Source organism: Oryctolagus cuniculus, chromosome 2 (genome assembly GCF_964237555.1).
Source record: "Oryctolagus cuniculus chromosome 2, mOryCun1.1, whole genome shotgun sequence".
Lineage (NCBI taxonomy): Eukaryota > Metazoa > Chordata > Mammalia > Lagomorpha > Leporidae > Oryctolagus > Oryctolagus cuniculus.
This window is the reverse complement of record NC_091433.1, coordinates 177014863-177028855: the sequence shown is the minus strand read 5'-3', so window position 1 is coordinate 177028855 and position 13993 is coordinate 177014863. Positions and strand designations below refer to the sequence as shown.

At 46.0% G+C, this 13993-nt stretch overlaps 1 protein-coding gene across 14 annotated transcripts in view; it reads right to left on the bottom strand.

The window, feature by feature from the left end:
- The window catches only part of ASXL2 (ASXL transcriptional regulator 2), a 175283-nt gene that overhangs the window by 18857 nt on the left and 142433 nt on the right, over nucleotides 1-13993 (bottom strand). For all 14 annotated transcript variants that reach the window (XR_011386742.1, XR_007918310.2, XM_051843112.2 and 11 more), the window contains 2 exons: nucleotides 9229-9325; nucleotides 3720-3825 (listed from right to left, as the gene is read on the bottom strand). Coding sequence is in view for 12 of the 14 variants with exons in the window: in XM_051843112.2 (XP_051699072.2) it covers nucleotides 3720-3825; nucleotides 9229-9325 (203 nt within the window). In the remaining 2 variants the exon portion in view is untranslated. The remainder of the gene's footprint in view (nucleotides 1-3719; nucleotides 3826-9228; nucleotides 9326-13993) is intronic.

Here is a 13993-nt window from a genome sequence, read left to right as displayed (position 1 = left end):
ACTGATACAGGATGTGGTGCTGCAGGCCATGGCCTAACTTTCTGCACCACAATGTTGGCCCCTGAAAAGCCTGTTCAATTGCCATGTTGTTTAGCTCTAAAATTTCGAGATGAAATGACTATTAGGCATTTTGGGGTATAGGTCAATTAAGACTTTCAGTGTGTGTCCTGGCTAAGAGACAAAGAAACAGAGAGAAAAAGATGCACACAAATAAGAAAGAAAGTGAGCTCCCAACTATCAGTTCACTCACTAAATTCCTATAAGGGACAGGACTGGGTCAGGCTGAAGTCAGGAGCCAGAGATTCAATCCAGGTCTCATATGTGGGTAGCAGGAAGCCAATTATTTGAGCCATCCTCACTGCCTTCCCTAGGGTCCCCATTAGCAGGGAGCAAGAATCATGAGCTGAGGTGGGCGTCTAACCTAGGTGGTCTGATATGGGATGCAGGTGTCTTCTTTAGCATCCTAACCACTAGGCTAAATGACTGTATCTTCTTAATGTTTTAAAGCGTCATGGAACAGGTAAAATCAACATAGCCCTCTCCGATGACTGCAAAGAATCAGTACTCCAATTCTAGATTGACTAGCTTCTTTGATCGAATGGCTAAGGACAAAACAGAGCTATAATGAAAGATAATCCTTCTATAAAAGCTGGTAAAGAGTAATATTGAGGCCGGCGCCGTGGCTCACTAGGCTAATCCTCCGCCTTGTGGCGCCGGCACACTGGGTTCTAGTCCCGGTTGGGGTGCCGGATTCTGTCCCGCTTGCCCCTCTTCCAGGCCAGCTCTCTGCTGTGGCCAGGGAGTGCAGTGGAGGATGGCCCAAGTGTTTGGGCCCTGCACCCCATGGGAGACCAGGAGAAGCACCTGGCTCCTGCCATCGGATCAGCGCGGTGCGCCGGCCGCAGTGTGCTGGCTGCGGCGGCCATTGGAGGGTGAACCAACGGCAAAGGAAGACCTTTCTTTCTGTCTCTCTCTCTCACTGTCCACTCTGCCTGCCAAAAAAAAAAAAAAAAAGAGTAATATTGAAAATAGAAAAAATTGGGACCAGCATTGTGGCTTTTGAGTTAAAAAGGCCACTGCCTATGATGCCAGCATCCTAAATAGGTGCCACTTTGTGTCCTGGCTGCTCCACCTCTGATCCAGTTTCTTGCAAATGGTCTGGGAAAGCAGAAGATGGTCCAAGTACCTGCATCTAGGACATTTGCATTGGAGACCTGGATGAAGCTCCTGGCTTCAGCCTGGCCCAGCACTGGCCACTTCAGACATCTGGGAGTAAACCAGCAGACAGAAAACACTTCCTTCTCTCTCCCTTTCTCTGTGTAACTATTTCAAATAAATCAATAAATCTTGAAAGAAAGAAAATAGAAAAACTTAATTGCTGTAATGTTCCAACTGTCTAATAAAGAGAGGATGAAAAAATATTTACAGGATCACTGCTACTTACAATTACGGTTCAAATATATAGCCATTATTTCTATAACACAGAAATATCCGTATTTGACCATAGGAATATACCCTGCATAATTGTGAAGGGGATCCTTGTCTCTACTTGGAGACAAGGAAAAGGAGCCCTTGGTTCTCAACCAGTGACTTATGGAGTCTCCTTAAGGGCTAATATTTGGTATGCACAATGAATGGAGACTAACAAAAGTCTAGGTGTTCAATCCTATTCCAAACAAAACAGCTCCACTATCATCTATTTATTTATTTAAAGACTTATTATTTATTTGAAAGGCAGAGTTACAGAGACACAGAGGCAGAAAGAGAAGTCTTCCATCTGCTGGTTCATGCCCCAGATGGCCACAATGGCTGGAGTCAGGAACCAGAAGCTTCTTCCAGGTCTCCTAGTAGCGTGCAGGGGCCCAAGGACTTGGGCCATCCTCTGCTGCTATCCCAGGCCGTAGCAGAGAGCTGGATCAGAAGTGAGGCAGCCAGGACTCGAACCGGCGCCCATATGGGATCCCAGCACTGCAGGTAGCAGCTTTACCCACTATACCACATTGCTGGCCCCTATCATCTATTTAAATATGCACATTAAGATTGCATTGGGGGAAGGTGTTTGCCACAGTTGTTAAGATGCTACTTGGGGCCGGCGCTGGGGCTCACTTGGTTAATCCTCCGCCGCCTGCACCGTCATCCTATATGGGCACCGGGTTCTAGTCCCGGTTGCTCCTCTTCCAGTCCAGCTCTCTGCTGTGGCCTGGGAAGGCAGCAGAAGATGGCCCAAGTGCTTGGGCCCCTGCACCTGCATGGGAGACCAGGAGAAAGCACCTGGATCCTGGCTCCGGGCATTTTGGGGGGTGAACCAACAGAAAGAAGACCTTTCTCTCTGTCTCTGTCTATAACTTTACCTGTCAAATTAAAAAAATTTAAATTAAATTAAAAAAGATGCTACTTGGGATACAAGAATCCCATATGGAGTGCCTGGGTTCAAATTCTGGCTCTGATTTTGATTCCAGCTTCTTGCTGACGCCCCCTGGAAGGCAGCAGATGATGGTCCAATTACTAGGGTCCCTGCACCCATGTGGAGACCAGGATGAAGTTTCAGGATACTGGTTTTGGCCTGGACCAGCTCAGGCTCTGACGGATACCTGAAAAGTGAACAACTGAATGAAGGATCTCTCTTTCTCTGTCTCTGCTTTTCAAATAAACTTTGAAAAATTACATCTGAACTTTGTGTTCGTGGAAAGAACTGATTCAGACCACAGTCCCTGGAAACAGGGACTGTATCTTGATCCAGCCATCTCCCAGAGTGCCGTTTACAAAGGAGTCAGGCTATTTCATTTCACGCTAGTTCAACAATCTACACTACACAATTCCTAGGTTGCCTGAGTGATTCTAGATTTTGAGATGATTAACTATTTTAAAAAATGTGCAAACTTCACATTCTTTTATCTTTTACACAGTTACTAGGGAAGAAGTCAACCTTTTCAAAGAAGAGCATCTAAATCAAGATAAAAATAATCTTTTTTATTTTTCTCTTAAAAGATACCATCACACCTATAATGATAATATGCTAGGGTCAAGAACTATTAGTAATTAAATGCTGTGGTGCAGTGGGTTAAAGCCCACTGAAGCGCCAGCATCCCATATGGGTGCCAGTTCTAGTCCCAGCTGCTCCACTCCGCTCCAGCTCTCTGCTATGGCCTGGGAAAGCAGCAGAAGATGCCCCAACTCCTTGGGCCCCTGCACCCACGTGGGAAACCCGGAAGACGCTCCTGGCTCCTGGCTCTGAATCGGCGCAGCTCCAGCCGTTGTGCCCATCTGGGGAGTGAACCAGCGGGTGGAAGACCCCCCCCCCCACCTCTCTCTGTAACTCTTTCAAATAAATAAATCTTTAAAAAATAAATAAATGCTGTGCCCTATGATTTATGAAAGAAAAAACCTTTTGGTGAAGAACTGGTGACAGGGTTCTCCCACTCTCCCTTCAGACGAGAACAAGACAGGGTCTGGAGGCACCGTCTGTACTTCCCACCCCTATTCATTTCCTCTTCCTGCCTACTCTATCTCTGAACAGTGCCCACACGCTTGTGTGTATTTTCCTCAACTTTTAAATAAACTTTATAAGTTTGTGTACCATAAAAAATTCTTTTAAAAATTGTGACATAAATAAAAAAGGAAACTGGCATTAGTTTTTTTTGTGAAGTTAATGAGATGAAGTACCATATGACATATATGCAGGAACTAACATTGGTTTAATAGAAACTGTCTTATATTACCTCTGACCATAGTAGCTTTCAAAGAACTGTTCTTTCCAAGGTTCCACTTTTTTCTCCTTCTCAATCTCCTGTCGAATTCTCACCTGCATCTCAGGTGTAAACTCACCTGTAAAACAACATGAAAAGGATATTCAAGAGGGAGGAGGATGTGGTGGAAAATACCATTATGTTCTTAAAACTGTATTATGAAATATATGAAATTTGTTTCTTCTACATAAATTTTAAAAAGAAAAAGGGATATTCCACTTAAAAGTATTTAGAAATCCTAACAGACTCTTGCAGGAATCAGGTTACTATCATGTAAAAGGAACAGACTTGGCTGGCGCTGCGGCTCAATAGGCTAATCTTCTACCTTGCGGCGCCGGCACACTGGGTTCTAGTCCCGGTCGGGGCGCCGGATTCTGTCCCGGTTGCCCCTCTTCCAGGCCAGCTCTCTGCTGTGGTTTGGGAGGGCAGTGGAGGATGGCCCAGGTGCTTGGGCCCTGCACCCGCATGGGAGACCAGGAGAAGCACCTGGCTCCCGGCTTTGGATCAGCATGGTGCGCCGGCCGCAGCGGCCATTGGAGGGTGAACCAATGGTAAAGGAAGACCTTTCTCTCTGTCTCTCTCTGTCCACTCTGCCTGTCAAAAAAAAAAAAAAAAAAAAAAAAAGGAACAGACTTGCCAAAGCACCCGACTGTAAGAAGGCCCTACATGCCATCTGCACTTACTCCACACAGTTCTCAATGCTCAGGTGAGGCCTAGACAGCCTTCACCATGGGCCTTCCCTATAGCACTTCCTCCTAGTCCCAACATCATATCCCATACAGATTTCTTTTAGTTCAAATTCCAGTTAAAAAAAAAAAAAGTGATGTGTTTTCAGTAAATAATGCTACTGGGAATATTATTACATTAAAATCCTGCTTCTCCAAGACAAACTGCATTTTAGAATTTTTACCTGTAACTATATAACGAAAAGCTATTGCCCTGCTTAAAGGCATTTGAAATTCTACTAAAGAGGTAGGAAATGATTCTGGAGTTGTCAGGTTTCTAATTGTTCCAGAAAATGTACCAGTCTAGTTCCCTAGCAACAAGATTCTCAACATGTTAACATCTAGCTGCTTTGACTATGCAATTTATTTGCATAAACCACCAGCCACCTCAATCCTGCCCACTCCATCAGCATACAATAGTGAATGCACTGGGCAGCCTATCTTCAAACCTGTGGCTTGCCCCCTTTTATATTTCTTTATATTTAGTCCCAGGGCATCAGCGAATAAGAGGTGGAAATGGCAGAACACAGGGTCTGGTGTTGTAGCGTGATGGGTTAAACTGCTGCACGCAATACCGGCATCTCATTTAGGTCTGAGTTCCAGTCCTGGGTGCTCTCATTCTGATCCAGCTCCCTGCTACTGTGCTTGGGAAAGCAGCAGTAGACAGCCCAAGTGCTTGGGCCCCAACACCCATGTGGGAGACCTGGAAGAAGCTCCTGTCTCCTGGCTTTTGCCTGGCCCTCCCCCTGGCTATTGTGGACATCCAGGGAGTGAACCAATGGATGGAAGGAAGATCTGTCTCACCTCATCGTAACTTTGCTTTTCAAATAAGTAAATAAATAAATAAATCTTGAAAAAGAAAGACAGAAATGGCAGACTTTTCAGTTGGAAACCTCCAGGGGGTAAGAAGGAAGGATAGAAAGAAAAGTGTTAGATGACTGTAACATCACAGGCAGGAGCCACAGAGCGGGACCAGAGAAATTCTGACTGCCAGAATTCAAGCTAGAGTCTACTCTGTCACACGCACTGAGGAAGAGAAGTGTTGGCCTCTGCTCACATGTGTACTGTTCAGTTTTTGTTGCTCATAAAGCATGATATGACTGTGGTATAGCAGTCACTGGCTTGCATGCTTTTCTTTTTCTCTCTCTCTCTCTCTTTTTTTTTTAACAGGCAGAGTGGACAGTGAGAGAGAGAGACAGAGAGAAAGGTCTTCCTTTGCCGTTGGTTCACCCTCCAATGGCCGCCGCGGCTGGCGCACTGCAGCCGGCGCACCGCACTGATCCGATGGCAGGAGCCAGGAGCCAGGTGCTTTTCCTGGTCTCCCATGGGGTGCAGGACCCAAGTACTTGGGCCATCCTCCACTGCACTCCCTGGCCACAGCAGAGAGCTGGCCTGGAAGAGGGGCAACCGGGACAGAATCCGGCGCCCCGGCCGGGACTAGAACCCAGTGTGCCAGCGCAGCTAGACGGAGGATTAGCCTAGTGAGCTGCGGCGCCGGCTCTTTTTTTTTTTTTGACAGGCAGAATTAGACAGTCAGAGAGAGAGACAGAGAGAAAGGTCTTCCTTCCGATGGTTCACCCCCGCAAATGGCTGCTGCGGCCGGTGCACTGCGCTGATCAGAACCCAGGAGTCAGGTACTTATCCTGGTCTCCCATGCGGGTGCAGGGCCCAAGCACTTGGGCCATCCTCCACTGCCTTCCTGGGCCACAGCCGAGAGCTGGACTGGAAGAGGAGCGACCGGGACAGAATCTGGCGCCCCAACCGGGACTGGAACCTAGGGTGCTGGTTCATAACCTGGCTGCTCCTCTTCCAATTCAGCTCTCTGCCCATGGCCTGGGAAAGCAGTGGGAGATGACTTCAGTGATTGCGCTCCTGCACTCAAGTGGGAGATCCAGAAGAAGCTCCAGGCTCCTGGCTTTGGATCAGCCTAGGTCCAGCCATTGTGACCATTTAAGGAGTGAATCAGTGGATGGAAGACCTCTCTTTCTCTCTCTCCCTCTCTGTATCCCTGCCTCTTAAATAGATAAATAAATCCTTAAAAAAAAAAGTAACCCTGATAATAATCAAAGCATCATTGTTGGTACTGTCTACTTACAAAAACTGGGGGTTGGAGAAGTAAATCCTTTTTTTTTTTTTTTTTTTTGAAGATTTATTTATTGTAAGTCAGAGTTACACAGAGAAAGGAGAAGCAGAGAGAGAAAGAGAGAGAGAGGTCTTCCATCCGCTGGTTCACTCCCCAGTTGGCCGCAACAGCCAAAGCTGCGCCGATCCAAAGCCAGGAACCAGGAGCTTCTTCTAGATCTCCCACACGGGAGGACTTGGGCCATCTTCTACTGCTTTCCCAGGCCATAGCAGAGAGGTGGAGAGGAAGTGGAGCAGCCGGGACTGGACTCGGCGCCCAAATGGGATGCCGGCGCTTCAGGCCAGGGCGTTAACCCGCTGCGCCACAGTGCCGGTCCTGGAGAAGCAAATCCTTTAACAATATATTCTTAACTGATCTGCTTTAAATACTTATGTGATTTTAATTAAATCAGTAAAAAGGGGATCTCTGCCCAAAGAAATCTGTAAGAAAGGGCTATAGTAATCAAAAAGTCCTTCCTTGGCCGGCGCCACGGCTCACTAGGCTAATCCTCCGCCTAGCGGCGCCGGCACACCGGGTTCTAGTCCCGGTCGGGGCGCCGGATTCTGTCCCGGTTGCCCCTCTTCCAGGCCAGCCCTCTGCTGTGGCCAGGGAGTGCAGTGGAGGATGGCCCAAGTGCTTGGGCCCTGCACCCCACGGGAGACCAGGAAAAGCACCTGGCTCCTGGCTCCTGCCATCGGATCAGCGCGGTGTGCCGGCCGCAGCGCGCCGACCGCGGCGGCCATTGGAGGGTGAACCAACGGCAAAGGAAGACCTTTCTCTCTGTCTCTCTCTCTCACTGTCCACTCTGCCTGTCAAAAAAAAAAAAAAAAAAAAAAAAAAAAAGTCCTTCCTTCTTCAAGAATCTATGGTGAGCAATATAAATACAGGAGAATACTCCAGGAATGCCATTTTTCCAGTCATCGCAGTACTCTCCTATATTAGCTGATCCTGATTCTAATTGTCAGGGATCTGATGAAAAGTAAGCAATGAACAGCATTTCTAAGGCTTTCCTTACAAATGTATTTATTTTAAATCTTCTCACACTTGTTTAAAGCTTACATATATATCAGTTTTCAAGTGTTATTCTGTATCCTATATACATTGAAAGGTGTAATATTTGAAATAGTACAGGTTTCAATCACGGCTGCATATTAGGATCACTTGGCAAAACTTACAAATGAAACATTTAAGCTCAGGTACCACCATAAATTTTTCAAATCAGAGTTAAATGCACAGCATAAAGGGCAGCCAGTCACCATAGGTCCTAATCTACACTTAAAATGTTCTTATTGGGACCGGCTCTGTGGTGCAGTGGGTTAAAGCTCCAGTCTACAGTGCCAGCATCCCAGGAGATGCCAGTTTGAGTCCCGGCTGTTCTATTCCCGATCCAGCTCCCTGTTAATGGGCCTGAGAAAACAGCAGAGGATAGCCCAAGTGCTTGGGACCCTGTACCCCTGTGGGAGACCTGGAAGAAGCTCCTGGTTTCAGATCAGCTCAGCCCTAGCTGTTGTGGCCACTTGGGGGAGTGAACCAGCAGATGGAAGACCTCTCTTGCTCTGTCTCTCTCTCTCTCTGTAACTCTGATAATTCCTTTTTTTTTAAATTAAGATTTATTTATTTATTTGAAAGTCAGGGTTACAGAGAGAGGAGAGGCTGAGAGAGAGAGGTCTTTCACCCGCTGGTTCACTCTCCAGATGGCCGCAACGGCTGAAGCTGCGCTGATCCGAAGCCAAAAGCCAGGAGCCAGGAGCTTCTTCCAGGTCTCCCACATGGGTGCAGGGGCCCAAGGAATTGGGCCATCTTCTTTTTTTTTTTTTTTTTTTTTTTTTTTGACAGGCAGAGTGGACAGTGAGAGAGAGAGACAGAGAGAAAGGTCTTCCTTTGCCATTGGTTCACCCTGCAATGGCCGCCGCGGCTGGCGCACTGCAGCCGGCGCACCACGCTGATCCGATGGCAGGAGCCAGGTGCTTCTCCTGATCTCCCATGGGGTGCAGGACCCAAGTACTTGGGCCATCCTCCACTGCACTCCCTGGCCACAGCAGAGAGCTGTTGGGCCATCTTCTACTATTTTCCTAGGCCATAGCAGAGAGCTGGATCAGAAGTTGAGCAACTGGGTCTTGAACCAGCGCCCATATGGGATATCCGGCGCTTCAGGCCAGGGCGTTAACTCACTGCATCACTGCTCTGGCCCCAAGATACTTCTTATCTTCTTATCTTAAAGTTCTTATTGCCACTTACCTGTACACTTCAAATATATACATTTTATAGTATTTTAAATATATCTCAATAAAGCAATTTTTCAAAAAGTTCTGATACCTTTCTTTGCTAGTTTGATGCTATCTTACTGCTAATGAAACTGTGATTCATAGCACCACAAGATAAATATGACCTAAAAAAAATCTACACCTCTTAGTTTCTCAGGAGACTGTGAATCATTAAAGAAACTTATTGCTGGACTCTCCCAGGAGTCAACATAGCTACATGGGCTCTGCATCTAAGTGCAGCCATGTGTTTCCCACAGGACAGCTAATTCTACCTGTTGGAGTCAACCTGCCCATATACCTGAGGAGGTGTAGAGGTGCCACCACATCCTCACGGTAGCTCCAAGTGCGCATACATCCTGGGAGACACTTACCTTCTGAGAGCCTTTCCTTCCAGCCTTGGGCTGCCGAAGTGAAGAACTCATTGTTAAGGGCTGAGCCATTTAGCTTCATCAAACCATCAGGACCAACCTGGGTCAAAGAATATGCCAGAGAAAGCTCACAAAGAAAGCAAACGGCATCACGTGGTAGTTGGCTTCCATCTCAGAAAACAATGTGTGTACACTTAGTTTCTTAGAAAAATCATCAACTTGTACCAATGCTGCCCACTAAACATGGGTGCCTGTTTTTTAATGTAGTTATGATTTTGTTCTAAAAACACCCCTTTTCACTTTATCTCTCCATCCAACTCCCAGTGATTAAAAAACCAGCTCACAGAACCACACCTAAAGATGTATGTACAGTTTTTGCTTTTTTTTTTTTTTCTGCTTTTTTTTTCCCCTGGGAAAGGTCTTTTATAAAAGTGGTAAGCCAGTTATGTATACTGTTTTGCATTTTACTTTTCTCTCGGAAAGCACTGTGCCAGTCTTTCCCCATCAGTAAACAAAGCTTAAGCCCATTTATAATGGCTGCAGATTATTTCATTTTATGAATGTAACTCAGTTAATTTACCCATTCACTAATAATAGATTTATGCTTTCTTTCCAAGGTTTTCCCAAAGTCGATAAAATTGCAACAGATACCCTGGTGGAGAGGAACATACCAGCACTTTTATTTAAAAGGGAAACATTCCTAGAACAAGAATATTTGTGTGTGTTTAATTACTGTCCAGTAAGGCTAAAACAACAGGTATTTCCACCAGCAATATATGGGCTTACTTTTTCCCTGCCAACAGATGTTAATATACTACTTAATTTCTGCCCAATCTAGTGGGTTTAAATGGCCCAAAAATTTTCTTATTACTACTTATGTATCCTTCTGTACTGTTCATTAATTCTGCTATCACCTGAACTCCCAATTCCTGTCATTTTCTCATTTTTCTATTAGGTTGCTTTTTTTCTTTTATTCTTTAATATTAACCATTTGAGAGGCAGAGAGATGGATGCAGAAGAGAGAGATCTCCCATCTGTTGGTTTATACCCCAAATGCCTGATAGCCAGGAACTCAACCCAGGTCTTCCACGTGGGTGGGAGGAACCCAATTATTCGACCTATCACCAATGCCTCCCAGGGTATGCATTAGAAGGAAGCTGGAATCAGAAGTTTGGAATTAAAAGCAGGCACTCTGATATAGGACACAGTGTCTTCACATCTAGGCTAAACACCTGCTTATTTTTATTATTTATTTGTGAGGTCCTTTAAATATTAAACATGGAGGGGTCAGCGCTGTGGCCTAATGGGTAAAGCCACTGGCTGCAGTGCCAGCATTCCATATGGGCACCTATTTGAGTTGTGGCTGCTACACTTTGAATCCAGCTCCCTGCTAATGCACCTGGGAAAGCTGAGGAAGATGGTACAGTCTTCGGGGTCCTTCTACCCACGTGGGAGATCCAGAAGAAACTCCAGGCACCCAACTTTGGGTTGGTCCAGCTCTGGCCACAGTAGCCATTTGGGGAGTAAACCAGCAGATGGAAGATGTCTCTTTCTGTCTCTATCTGCAACTCTGCCTTTTAAATCAATCAATCAATCAATCAATCTTTATTTTCCCTCAGAGTGGAATTTCTTAATATCCATTAAGACATCACTTGGAGTGCCTGAATCTCATACTGTAATGCTTAAGTTCAAGTCCCAGCTCTGCTCCAGAATCCAGCTTTCTGCTAATGAACATCTTGGGAGGTAGGACGTGATGACCCAAGTACTTGGATCTCTGACCCTCACAAGGGAAGACCTTGATTGAGTTCCAGGCACTTGGCTTTAGCCTGGCTCAGCCCTGGCTACTGTGGATATTTTGGGAGTCAACTAGCTGTGGAAGATCTGTCTCCATCTCTCAAATAAATTAAATTAAAAATATTTCCCCTGGGGCCAGTGCTGTGGCATAGTGGGTAAAGCCGCTGCCTGCGGTGCCAGCATCCCAAATGCACCGGTTCGAGTCCCAGCTGCTCCACTCCGATCCAGCTCTCTGCTATGGCCTGGGAAAGCAGTAGAAGATGGCCCAAGTGCTTGGGCCCCTGTACCCACATGGGAGACCCAGAAGAAGCTCCTGGCTCCTGGCTTCAGATCGGCGCAGCTCCGGCCATTGTGGCCATCTGGGGAGTGAACCAGCAGTGAAAGACCTCTCATTCTCTCACTCTCCCTCTCTCTTTGCCTCTCCTCTTTCTGTGTAACTGAGACTTTCAAGTAAAATAAATAATTCTTTAAGTATTTCCCCATAATGTATCTATTGACTTGATTTGTGATGATCTGCCAAATGGTTTTAAAATTCTTAATAAATAATGTAAAACCTAAAATCTTATTTAAGGGCATAAAATATAAGAACTAAAAAACCTGAGTGGGAAAACTTAATATAAAAGTAGTTATTCTCTCCAAAATTGTAATCTAGTATTCTATCAGAATCCCTAAACAGATTTTTCATGAACTCAATAAAACAATCTGAAAATTCACATGGAAAAACAGTTTAGAAAAACTGGGATAGAGGATTGTCTTTCAGATTATTAAACAAACCAAATGATTGCAATCAAAACTCTCATAATTGGCATTAGAATGAAAAAGGTGGTTATATAATACGTAAATAGGTAGTGCTGGGAACAACTCGCTATCCATTCAGCAGAAAGTAACACTGAGGGGCCAGTGCTGTGGTGTAGTGAGTAAAGCCACCGCCTGCAATGCTGGCATCTCATACAGGTGCCAGTTTGAGTCCCGGCTGCTCCACTTCCAATGCAGCTCTCTGCTATGGCCTGGGAAAGCTGCAGAAGATGGCCCACATGCTTGGGCCCCTGCACCAGGGTGGGAAGACTTGGAAGAAGCTCCTGGCTTCGGATTGGCACAGCTCCAGCCAATTGCAGACAACTGGGGAGTGAACCAGCAGATGGAAGACCCCCCCCCCCCCCCGCCTCTCCTCTCTCTGTATAACTCTGACTTTCAAATATATAAATTAAAAAAAAAGTAATCTTGAGAAGAAACGAGCACTTTCCACTAAGGTGCCTGGGAAGGGAGTGGATGATGACCCAGGTTAGATTGGAAGTGGAGCAGCCAGGACTCAAACCAAAGCTCTGATACAGGTGTTGGTGTTGGAGGTATAAAGAGGTTTAACCTGCTGCCCAACAATGCTGGCCCCTCTGCTTTTTTTTTAAGTTATGTTGCCAGCACACAGAACACGCCACTGTTGTACTGGGGGAAGGGGCCTAGGTCATAACAGAATGTCTCCAAAGCTAGACTGAGGTGGAAGAAAATCTCCCTTCTAGTTGAAAGACGTCTTGACATCCAGGAGGAATGGGTTTCCCTGCCACCGAAACACACAAAAACACCTGTGGTGTGGAAAAATTAAAATTTAAATTTGTTTTTATGACTTTCTCCCTGTCAGTCTTTCTCATAGACTTAACTCCCTGAAACCTAGGGACCTGTTGGGATTTGACTCAAAAATCTGAGACCAACAGGACAGGCCATCAGGAGTTAACACTCACAGCACAGAGATGGTGTCCCTCAAAAGAAACAGTTCTTTTTTAGACCGTGGATTTCGATTGACAATGCTTCCACTTTCATTTCATTTCCTGAAAGTCAAGGTTGCTTATGCTAAGCTGTTAACAAGCTAAATGTGAAAGGTCAACGCTCACTCTAAACTTCTCCTGTTGAGAGCATCGAATAAAGCCTCCACTGGGTTGTACAGTGGTCTTCTGATTTTGATAGTCCACTGAAGGGGGGAGTTTGAGAGTAGCTGTGTACTGTCAGCAGTGGTCTGCCCATGACCTGCCTGAAATACAGTGATTATCTATGAAAAGAGTCTTTTAGTTATATTGGTTAGACCTGAGAGGCAGACAAATTGACAGTGCTTCCATCCACTAGTTTACTATCCAAATGCCATGACTGAGCTGGGATGAAGCCAGGAGCCAGGAACTTAATCCAGGTCTCCCACATGGGTGGCAGGAAACCACCTGCATGAGCCATCACTGCTGCCTCCCGAGTCTGCATTAGCAGAAAGCTGGACACAGGAGCCAGAGGTAAGTACTGAATTCAGGCACTCTGATACGGATGTTGGAATCCCACAAAGAGTCTTTAAGAAGATGAATACAGGGGCTGGCGCTGTGGTGCAGTGGATTAACCCCCTCGCCTACAGTGTTGGCATCCCATATGGGTGCTGGTTCAAGTCCTGGTTGCTCCACTTTCCATCCAGCTCCCTGCTACTGTGCCTGGGAAAGCAGCAGAGGATGGCCCAAGTGCTTGTATCCCTGCATCCACATAGGAAACACGGAAGAAGCTCCTGGCTCCTGGCTTGGGATCAGCACAGCTCTGGCTGTGGCAGCCATTTGGGGAGCGAACCAGCAGATGGAAGACCTCTCTCTGTCCCTACCTCTCTCTGTAACAGTTTAAAATAATAAATAAAATAAATATTTAAAAAAAGGAAGAAAAAAAAGCTGAATACAGTTTAGCCTTGGGGGAGGAGGGAAGGTTGAATAACCCCCAAACCCTGAATCTAGATGGATTAAAAAGCAAAATGCAGGGGCCAGTGTTAAGCACATCACTTAAGACACTGCTTGGGATATGCCAGCATCCTGTATCAAAGTGATTGGTTTGAGTGCCAGTTCTGTTTGCAATCCTACTTCCAGCTAATACGTTCCCTGGGAAGCAGCAGGTGATGGCTCAATGGTAGGGTTCCTGCTACCCCTTGTGCGAGACCCACAGAGAGTTCCAGTTCCAGACTCCAGTC